Raw genomic sequence first — 11859 nt, 5'->3', positions numbered from 1 at the left:
CTAAGAGGTATTTTTTTTTACAAAAAAATAACTCAAAAATGGGGGTAGCCACGCATCTTTTCGAGATAATTAGCCTTGAATCTCAACAAAAATGCTGACATCAGCATTTTCCTGAAAAACGAAGGAAAGGATATTTCTTCACAGACTTCCACAGAATTCGCCTTTACCTACAGAAAAGCAAACACATTTAAAAAGATCTTTAAACTACATGGCAAATGGTAATAAAAAACATTTTTGATCTGTTTTTAATGACAAAATTGTCACAAAAGCGCTTTTAGCGTATCTGACAGCCTTCCTCTGGTTCAGCTAAAATACAGTCTAAATACCTTTTGCTCACAACCAGAACTAATCATGTGTTGAATAGACTTGCCACTTCCATTTCATAAGATAAAATGTAGGGGTAACCATGCATTTTTTAAAGCTATTGATCTTTTTTGAAAACTTTTACAGTTCCCGTTACACTTTTTCCTGTCACCTCCCCAGTAAGCAAGACATTTGCGTATCTCGCACTTGTCTTGCGCGCGCACTACGCCATCTGCAGGTACATGTTTACAGTTGGATTTCAGTATAATTTTCGACAGATAACAGTTAGGTTTTCAGCTGGAAGACATAAACAGTTAGTAGTTAGCGATATGCTGCTATTCTGGTGTTCCTGGTTTAAGTACAGGTTCATTAAACTTGATTCAGTCACAGGAAAATTTTGCTTTCATTTTGTCATGTATGTGATAGCGTAGTTGATTGCGTCAATGTCAGCCCCAGCGCGTGCGTGGAGCTAAACCATGGCTTGCATGACGCGCAGAATGTGTGCGCACCAACAAAAGTAGACACCGTCCTTAATAGACTTTCTATGGGAAATTCCCTTTACTGGTCCTAAATATACTAAAATCAAGCATAAAAATAAACTTCCATACATTCTGGGCACAAATTGCATCAATTTTCGACAAGTTTGTGGTTTTATTTATTTTGTCCAATTTGCTGTTGTGTTTTTTTTTTTCAATTTTCTTAGTCTTTGTTCTCCTCTTAACTGGTTCAATGAAACAAAGCAAAGACGGTGACTCTAAGTGACCTCATCCCACAAATCGCTTTTGCTTCACAAAGCACGGAATCGCCGTTAGACTAGGAGTATTTGATTCCCTCTTTTGCTTAGTTGAACATGACTGTAAGTAAACCTCAAGAAAAAAAATGCTTTCATGAAATGTTTTCCTCGAGGTTATGTGTCATGCACGATGGACTAGGCGAAAGAGGGACCACTCATAGTCTAAATCACCATAAAGACACAACTGCCATAAGGACAAATAAATTAACCATCGCATCAACTCATCACGGCAACCGTACTGTGCTGAGAATTTCAAATGCTACTCACTTTTCTGTGATTGATCTTTCCATGTGCTAGGCTTTTTTGGCATGATTGCAGTCACAATCCAACAGCCATTTGGAATTTGGAAGCTTTAATTATTATCGTGTTTAAATAAAGTTTATCTATCTATCTATCTATCTATCTATCTATCTATCTATCTATCTATCTAATTATACTTTGTACACCAAGAGTAGAAAATGTACATGTTATGTGTGACATTACATTAGAAGTGAAGTTATTTCTACATTTTAAAGTAGCTTTGCTTAAGCATATTATTTTAGGACTAAAGGGAGTTTCCCTTGCAAATCTATAACACATTAACAGTCACGTACCACCGAGTTTGCACGGGCTGTGGATAACAAACACTCCGATATATGATTGAACAGAACCAAAAAATCTGTGAGTCAAAAGTAAATGCAAAAACAAGTATAAGAAAAAAAAAGTACTCAGTCTGCATGGTCTGCATGGTCTGCGGTCTGCAGTCTGCAGTCTGCATGGTCTGCGTTTTGGGGTGACCGGCGCAGGTGCGGGCGCAGCTATATAAACACATGCATGAATGAGGTTGACTTTGCCTAAGGGCTGGGTCGCACTAGAGTGAATTCAAATATTTCCAATTTTTGGTGAGGAAAAAAATTGGCAAAAATTCGCACGTACCAAATTTTGGCAGTGGTCGCATTAGACCAACATGTTTGAACCAAAATGTTACTGGTTGAAATATACGTCACAAGATCTATATTTCTCAATTAAGTATTTTATTAGATTCCCTGCAAGAGTTGAACTCTTCGCAGGTTTTTTCCATGCCGCATGTTCTTGACTCTCTGCTGTACAGCAGCTCGTGATGTTCGGCCCATAATTGGACGAGCAGATTTTGCTCAGCTTGTGTTTGTGTTGTTGCTTGTGCCACTTGCGTTCAAAGAAGATTGTCTCACTGAAGCCATCTCTTCAAATTGCTGACAGTAAACCGATCCAGGGTACGGGTCATAAAACTTTGAATAAGAATGCCGCTCTTATTCCTTGTTTGCATTGTAATAACTTGTAAAAGGTGTCATGATTTGTCCTGCCATCGCACGCGCCAAACTGGATGAGTTGTCAAAGTTGTTTTCTCACCGTAATTTTATCCAGACTTGTTTTAAAAAATATGACAGTCAAATGGTTAAAAAAACAAAATTTTTTGCTTTGCCAAAATCTGGAAGCCTCCCGCAAAAAATTGGGCAAGTTTTTGAAACTGGGGGTCGCACTTATTTTGCGCTACTTATTGACAGGTTTATTACTTATACAAACAAAATTGGCTCTAGTGCAACCCGGGCCTAAGTAATGGAAACTTAAGTTATTTCCAACGTTTTTTGAATTTTAGTTGCAAAGATTCTGGGTTTACAAGCAACATTTCATGCTAAAGCTACTGCCCGGGTAACTTACAAAGTAAAGTTTATAATTCTCATTGTATAACGGTTTATGCATGCGATTTGACAGCTAATGGCATAATCCATCAAGATAAATCATGTGAGTAAACACAGGACTATCGAGCTATGAGTGTCGACGCAAACATTCGGTGCATTTGATATCTTGTCTGTGTAAACATACATGGAAATGGACGGATCGTCCGCCAAGATGGGTTATATCCCCCGGTTATAGCTAAACACTGAACACTAACCCTAACCCCCCCCCTTCAATAGTTCCGTTTTTCTACCTTATTCCCATTATTAGTTGAGATATCCCTTGTTCCCCTTAATTAATCCAAAAAATATCCCTTGTGCCCTTGAAATAAGTGATCAGGTTCTCTAGCTCCCCCCTCCCAAACCCCTGGGATCCCTTCACTGAGGGTGATATCCATTGTGTCCACTGATATGGAGACTTGAGGGTAATGGCTCTTAAAACATTGAAACAAATGAGGACATGTTGAAATGGTGAAGTTTCTATAAATAATAGCTTTGTTGATGGCAAAGGTGCAAAATAATATAAGAAAACTTAATAGGTTTTTCTAAATGTATGTTGTCATCCAATTGCTTATCACAATCTCTCTAATGTTATATCCACAGAATTTGAGTTTTTCTACAAAGGTCAATGGCGCTCACCTCTTCATGGAAAGGCATTTTTGCATCATTGATCATCCTTTCTGTGGTATTATTACTGTCACTATATGTCTTTACTCCAGAGAAGAGCAGGTACGTTTTATGTTGATTTGTTTCTTCTTAAACTCATTAATTATTCATCATGTTTCAACAAGTGAAATCATGACTGTGATGGTGTTTGGATATGTGATCTTAATTAGCATAGATTTTTACGATTTTAGTTCTCTGTTTTCCCCTTAGTTTTAGTTTTGATTGAGGAGATTAATTAAACAAGACAGTGTTTGACCACAGTTCCAAACACCTCGAAGTTCACCAAGAATACTCCACTATGCGTCATATTTTCAACTCTCTTCTTGGTGTTTGGAAATGTGGTCAAACATGGTCTTTCTCATTTGATATATTACTTGAAAGCACTTATAAATAGGCGGGTATATGACTAGCTTCAAGTTGTGAGGATTATAATGGTAACTCTGCTTGGCTGGGATCCTAGTACACTGAAAACTGATCCCACTTCCCGTGGGATTTTGACAGGGTGGCCACTCAGTTTGTTGTGTTGGTATCCCTGTGGGTGAAGAGGAGCAGTGTGTAGTATCATCACAATAACCCTCTCAATTCGTGCTCCAACACACATTTTAAAAGCCATGAAATTTCTTATATAATATGATTTGATGCAGTGTAATGCTATACTAACCTGGGGGGGTATTCCCTTATATGGGCTATATGGGTATGTGCGGCTAAAAGGGTATGGTTTTTCAGCTGTTTTGGACATAAATAGGGTATCGATTCTAGCTGATTTTGGTCATAAATAGGGTACGCTTTTTGCACCCTAGCCTAGTGGTATGGGTATGTTTTTAAGAAGAAGCCACTTTTTCATCATTATCGCAAAGAAAATCAACAAAAGCCCTTCACAAATTATGTTTACGGCAATTTAACACTGGTCTGAACTAGGGAACTAATTATAATGCAGGTCTGAAACAGGGTTTTGATTTAAGGGTCAGGTCATTAATAGGGTTTTGAATTTTTGGTCAGGTCATAAATAGGGTAGGGAATATCGCAGATTTTGGTCATAAATAGGGTAAGGTTTTTGGGAAGCGGTCCGCACACCTCTACCCAATTTTTCTGGGAGTACCCCTCCCCCAGGTATACCAATGGCCTTACAGTATGTGCCCTAGGACATGAGAAGGATTGAGTGAGAGAGTCCTGTATCATGTCAGTCAGAAGCTGATTCTCTGATTCTCTGATTCTCTGTTTAGCATAAATGGGGATAAAGACAAAGAAATTGTTGTGCAGTTGTGTTGCCACTTTAGCTATTGCAAAGAAAATTGGAAAATAAATTTTGCTTAAAAGTCTTTTAACAGAATGTGAACTTGAGTTGGTGCAAGTTATAGAGTTCTGATTGGCTAAGAAAATGGGCTTATGAACCTCGATATAATGAATTCTTCGATATAACAAACATAATCCGGAAGCCCAAACGTAAAATCTACCTCGATATAACGAATTACAATGTCAACACGTGACAGAAGATAAACGCTGAACAGATCAACAGTCAATAAATCCTTGTAATCCTTATGGTAAAGCTCCTTGAGAAGGCAGAGACGAAGTTCCTTAGTGAAGAGGTTAAGAGGAGAAGATGGAAGATGATAGGGCATGTCCTACGACAAAACAGAAACAGTCATACCAACATAGCCCTATCATGGACACCTGAAGGAAAAAGGAAGAGAGGAAGGCCTAAGACCACCTGGCGAAGAACAGTTGAGAGAGAGAGGAACAGCGCGGGATGGCGTACATGGGATGAGACAATGGTATCATTTCATGCAAACATATTTACCACGATGCCTCAATAGTGGGCAATTGAGGGATAAACTGTTCAGCAAATTTCATATTCTCTCTTCCAAAAATAAATGTTATTATGGCTGTAATGTTTGTCTCACCACACTTAAGATTGTCATCTTTATGGATATGGTTGTATAATAATGCAACTGATTGTGAGTGCTCATGCAAATTCTGTTATTGAAAGTCTTTGTTGAAAAAGGATTGTCCAAAAGTGGAAATGATTGTCGTTTCGTGAAAACAAATTTTATTTCGACAAAAATGAAAATACGTTTACAGCCAATGAATGTCCAAGGAAGGTATTGTTTATCTTTTGATGATTTTGAGTGTTAATACATATGCAAATGTTATTTTTGAATGTCCCTTACGTGCAAATGAAGGTCATATTTGTGTTAATGAGAGTATATTAACCATAATGAAACAAATTTGGACACAAATGAATGGATATTTTCTGTAAATGAACAGCAAAAGGTGTAGTTAACTATACAATGATCTTCTGTGAACAATTTTAAAAGCCATACTGATTTTGTGCTCCAAATTGCAAGAAAATGCATCTCTGCAAGTCTAGGATCTCAAAATTATCTGTGGGGGCATGACCGCGGACCACCTAGCTTATGTTTTTTCTGCCTGGTTGTCATATCCTGATGCCTGCGTGCTATAAAACTCATTGAAACCCCTGGGTGATGAGTGGATTGAACTGAAAAAGTTAAAAATTTATGATTAAATGCTCTGTGTGAAGGGATAGAAAAGGCTCCTTTGTAAAAGTCAAATTTTAACAAAAATGAAGTTGTCAGTTTAAACCTAGTTCACACTAGCAACATAACAGCAGAACAACGCAACATAACAACATTAGGAGGATGTTATGGGGCTATGATCCTAACATGTAGTGACACAAATTTATAGCAACATAACATCATGAACATAGAGACATATGAAAAAAACTGATCTTTCCTTATGCTTTTATGTTGATGTTCACATTGCTGACATGAGTAGTAATGTCATTTAGGTTGTGTTGGTAGTGTGAACCAAGCCTTACTGACTATTTAATTAATATTGCCTTTCACACACCAAATTTATAACATTTTTGCTGCTGCTGTCAAAGGCACAAAATTCATGTTTGTTTTAAAAGAGTGAAAGTTTGCCTTCTGGAAGGTTCCTCATTCCTAGCTCTAGACTCTGGTGCATAACAAGAGAATAAGAGAATTGTGAAAAACAATTGATAGGAGAAATCGTGAAAGAATGTGGGCACAAATATTCTCATACATCATTCTCAAACATAACATAAAAGAGAGGGATAAACTGATAATCTGCAACTATGTTGCCCTCTTCTCCTTAAACCCATCCTCTAAATTACCCCCCCCCCCCCCCGACATGCAGTCTGGGGATGCTTATAGGGAAATGTTTTCTGGAAAATACTTTTCCACTCCAGGGCTCTACTTGTGGTCTCTTTTATGGCCACCTTATATGCAAGGCTGGATTTCCCTGCCTCTATCATCTTGTTGATACGACTCAATTTGGGTAATGAATTATGCCAAGATGAGAACTGTTTGTGAATTTGTACAATATTTAAATAATCTGAATAATATTTTAAATTAATAATTAAAATTATTTGAATAGCTTTCGGTGTAGAGTTGAAGCTAGTTAAACAATTAAAGATGTTATTTCTTTACAGAATCAAAGTGCCTCCTTTGAAAGTCAACACAGTCCACCATGCACCCTGGTTGAAACAAAGCATTGTAAAGGATCTCAATGATATCCACATAGAATTGCAAGAGTTACTTGTCCATAAGCAAGTACCCTCACCACAACTGGTTCAGAAGGTAGGAGAACTTGTAAATCGCCTCGACACAGCAAAACCAACAGCAGAAGCAGCCACAGAAGTAGCAGCTGAAACAGCAGCTAATGCAGACAACAAAGCACAACCAACGAGTGCAACCAATGTGACAGCCAATGAAAAAGATGTAAACCTGCTGGATGTGTGTCCAGAGGAGTACAAAGGTGGAAAGTTTGGCTACCCTTGGTACAACAAAGGCTGGGTCATTGTTAACTGTAGCAATGCTAAACCACTTCATTCTGTACTAAGTATTTTAGTAAACACTGTTGCATATCCACAGGATGACGAGAAGCACATTGAAATGGTTTTAAAAGGGATCACAGACACGTATCCCACAGTTCAGGTACATTTGGCAACACGTAGTGACCAATTATTGGAGACTGCTAAAAAGTATAAAAATGTTGATGGTGTTAAAGTCGATGATGTAAAGGTGAGCAAAGGTTGGAACATTCTGATGAGTAAGGCATCTACTCCATATGTTCTGCTTGCACGTGATGTGGTTCACTTCACATGGCTGACCCAAATTGAGAGGCAAATTCGTGTGATCAGTCAGACGCCAGATGTTGGAGTTGTTGGTGGATCATATCGTAACCTCTCTGGTCACTGGAAAGCAGGGTGCATGCAAACTACACTGAAAAACTTTGTTGTGGAATACCAGGAAGGCTATTATCACTCCAAAAATGGGTGTATGATCTGTAATTATCTGCAGGGTCCTTTCGTAACCAAGACAAATCTCTTGAAGTTTGACGAGAGTCTTCCAAATGAAGTGGTTTTTGAAGACTGGTTTCTGCGCATTGTTGAAGATGGTAAACTGATAATGACATGTCCAGATGCTATGTATTTCACTACAGACTACACTGCATATCCCAAAACAACTGACAGAAAAGTGTGGACTCCTTTGGCTAAAAAGTGGGAGCTTAACCGGGTTTTACTTCCCCATGGCATCAAACACTCATTTTCTTGTCAGGATATTGGTGTCACATGCAATGCCCATAGCGAGTTACTCCCAGTTTGCTGTCAGGAGGAATATGCCAATGCATTGACTTTTTTCCAGAAGTTTACTGATGAACACAATGTTACATTTGAGATTGACACTGGTTCTACGTTAGGTGGTGTTAAGTTCAATGGCCTTCTCCCATGGGATTTGGATGGTGATTTCATTGTTTTGTCCACAGATATTGATATCTTTCACAAAAGTGAAACAATCGAGTATTTCCAAAAAAATGGTTACGCCCTAAGTGATTATAAACCACCTAAGTATAACTCCCAAATGGGAAAACTTGTAAATGGGTATTTCAAAGTTGTTTTCAATGGATTTTACATCGAAGTTTGGGGGATGTGGGATGTGACAAATACTCAATATCTTCCACCGGAGCTACGAAGGAAAGAAACTTTCACCAAGGCAAACATAAGAGGTAATTGGATTTACACAGCATTCAGTCCTGGTTTGTTTGCAAGGAACCGGTATGGAAGAGAAATCCTAAAACATTCGCAGTCATGGATCAAAACAGGATTAGCACACAGTTATGCTGACTATAAACCTGGCAAGTTTCAGCCTTGTCAGAAACCAAAACATCATGCATGCTTGCAGAATTTCCCAGGTGATGGTGACCTTCCATTTTTGGTCGACTAGCAAAGCTTTCAGTCAGAAGGGCAAGACCTGAGCCCATGAGCATGCAGCGCTGCTTCACTACATGCTATAACATCTTGCATTATAACAGTCAACAGCACACCAGGCACTGGGCATGTGGGAAGCAACTTCTGATGTTTACAGTAACATAACTAAAATAGTGACTGACTGGAAAAGAAGCATAGAGAATAAACCACACATGTTTGTGTGGTTGGTCCAGACTATTTATAGGAAGGTCAAAGAGGTTGCCATGTTTGGTTTAAAACTTGGACACTTACAATGCAAGAAATGCTGATAGTAGTGGCATGCCATCACCCCATTGCACACAGTGTTGCATGTAGTGACCACATATTTATATTATAGCGTGCAGAGGCTTTTTGACCTACAGGACTCAATAATTGATAGACTGCAAAACAGTCATTTTTGGATGTTTTCAGAAGGTGCGAACCTTGCGGGAGAAGCGCGCAAGCCTCACAAGGCATGTGAGGCAAGAAAACGACTGTCGGCTTTTCATACAATGAATTTGTTCTAAGCGGGGGTCGTATAATGTCACTGAGGTGACAGAAATTGCTTGACAGCCCCACCCACATCTTACAGCCGTTATCAATCACACGCGACCTTCAGTGCAAAAGCGTCTAGACAAAACCTAAGTTTTGGTGGATGCCAATCATCTCCGTCTCGTTGCTGACTGTATGCTAAATTTATCTCAAAAAGTGAAACGTTGCTGAAATGGCTAGCTCACTAAATACATTGGCATTAAATGTTCCTTGAAATCTATAAATGAAGACGTTTGACAGGGTTTTCAACGGCCATTCGCATGCATGAATGAACCCGAGAGTAAGCAAATCTACACGCAGACAAATTATTTCTGCATGTACTTTTCCTGTTTTTCTTAAGGCTACAGACTGAACAATACTTAATTCTATAAAACTTATAACTTATTATCTTACAAAATTATAAGGTTTGTAAGACGTTTAAGTCTTGTTCAGTCCGTAGCCCCAAGACAATCATGTGCAGAAATAATTTGTTTGGGTGTAGATGTAGATTTGCTTGCTCTCCGGGTCATTCATGCATGCGAATGGCCATTGACCCAACCTGACCGTCTTCAGTCATAAACTTCAAGGAATATTTTATGCCAATGTATTTCGTGAGCTAGCCGTTCATACTGAAAGTAAAATGATAATTTTTACAAGTGGACTGCTGCTGAATCGCTCGCAAGTGCATCCAAGTCAATGTCGTCCATTTTCCCATGAGAAGTACTGTCTTTACTGTGAAACTGGTACGGCGTCTATATCTTTTTGATGAGGTGTGAGTGACATTTGATGACAGGTTGCATCGGAATTAAACCAATGGGAATTTCCCATTGCTGAAAGAACAGGTAGTTTTGAACGAATTTAATATCTGCATGGCGGACAGTCGTATTTTTTAGCGTCTCTCCCCATTCTTGCTTGCTGTTTTTAAACTCGCTCCACATCTTTTGTTCGCATATTGACCGTCGCCCGCGTTCGCAAAAATTACGACTGTTTTGCAGTCTAAATAACTGAAGGCTTTTGTGCAAAATGCTCATATATAGCTTTTTGGGCCGATTTTTATTTTTTGTAGGATTGAGCTAACTTTTGGCAGACTGACTGGTTTTGACATGAAAAATTATTTAGTTCAACCCTGCAAAAAATAAAATTGGTCCAAACAGCTATATACGCCCTTTTTGCGCGAAGGCATTCAATTAAAAGGCTTTTTAGTGTATTTGGTAAATGAGCGACAAAAGTTTATTCAGTTGTCTGTCATTCCTGTACACATGTAAATACTTCCTGTCTGTGTGGTTCTGGCTTCATCTCAATAATATTTGAAATTCTCTGATTGGTTCTGGGATTAGCTGTGTAGTTTTACGATGGAGGAAAAAAAATGACTTAATTCACTTTATCGTGTTTGGCTGGGAGCAGGCCAATTTATCACTTGGTGCCAATTAATTCACACATGTTCATTATTGACTCAGTCAAGAAACTAATGATTTATCATATGAAAGCTTAAGCAATAAAGATTTACACCACTTATGACATTTGAAAATTCTTTTAAATTGGACTTGCCTGAGTGGCTCTAGCAATTTTGAGAAAATTCTCAAGTATTGTGTTAGTATGTAAGTCTATCAATTGGAGTGGCATTTATATGATTTACCTATACTTGTGGGACCTGTGTTTTGAAAGTGCAGTTTACAAGTTCATGTTCAGGTTGCCACATAAATGCAACGCTATAATTAATTGCTAACGTTAACTTAAATACCATATTTCTCATTCAAATGCCAGCCTCATAGAAATGCCTGGTCAAAACTAGGGAAAGATATTTGAATAAAATCAGAACAATACATTAAAGGTGTGTAGACATTCTGGGAAATTTTTGCTGAAAAATGTTATCACCAATCAGCTGTACAGTTGCTTATTTTAAACCTACTTATCAAATAAACGTATGTATGTGTGTATGTATGTACGTATAGCACCTCGATTGTCATGCCACACGACACACCTATCATGTATTGTTCTGATTTTTGTCAAATATCTTTCCCTGTAACCGTTTTTTTTTTGGCAGTTGTGTGATGATTGCTTTGGAAGAAGCATGAAACTCTGAGTGGCAAGTAAATGTCTTGGACCAACTAATCCACTCTTTACTTCTGTTGTTATAAATTGCTCTTGTCTAACTATTGAGCACTCTAATGGTCGCTGAGGATCTTAACCTGCTATTTGGTTATGTTAATTAATTATTATATTTATTTATTTATTTATTTCTCGGACCATTAGTGGTATATGCTAGAGGTCTAACAATTCTCATGGAAAACCAAGGGTAAATGAAGGTTATCTTTCTATTTTTTGTTAACCTTGAATGAATTTAAACCCTTCCTTGAGACAATGGTTTCCATCTGCATTAGGAGTAAAATACAGCAAAGCAATTTTAAAAGGATCAAGATGGCACTATCTTGCGTGCTAGAGATTGCCCATTGTATTCGCCAATAACATATCCTTTATTGAAAAAGCTCTCTTGGCCAAAATGGCTGGATGTTGACTTGAGTCTCGATTCTTAAGAGTGCCTGCCCGTAAAAATCAGACAAATTCTTAATTTCGCGGCAAGGGTCGAAAATTCGATTTCGCTC

The 11859-nt window shown here is 38.2% G+C and overlaps 1 protein-coding gene across 1 annotated transcript in view; it reads left to right on the top strand.

The window, feature by feature from the left end:
* The window catches only part of LOC145501339 (uncharacterized), a 14087-nt gene extending 2615 nt beyond the window's left edge, over positions 1 to 11472 (top strand). The window contains exons 2-3 of the mRNA XM_081480830.1: positions 3394 to 3519; positions 6929 to 11472. Of these exons, the coding sequence (XP_081336956.1) occupies positions 3419 to 3519; positions 6929 to 8723 (1896 nt within the window). The 5' untranslated portion in view covers positions 3394 to 3418 and the 3' untranslated portion in view covers positions 8724 to 11472. The remainder of the gene's footprint in view (positions 1 to 3393; positions 3520 to 6928) is intronic.
* Positions 11473 to 11859: the final 387 nt, after the last annotated feature.

The sequence above is a fragment of the Orbicella franksi genome, chromosome 10, assembly GCF_964199315.1.
Source record: "Orbicella franksi chromosome 10, jaOrbFran1.1, whole genome shotgun sequence".
Classification (NCBI taxonomy): Eukaryota; Metazoa; Cnidaria; class Anthozoa; order Scleractinia; family Merulinidae; genus Orbicella; species Orbicella franksi.
Note: the sequence above shows the minus strand (reverse complement) of the source record. Positions and strands in the feature narration are given on the sequence as shown.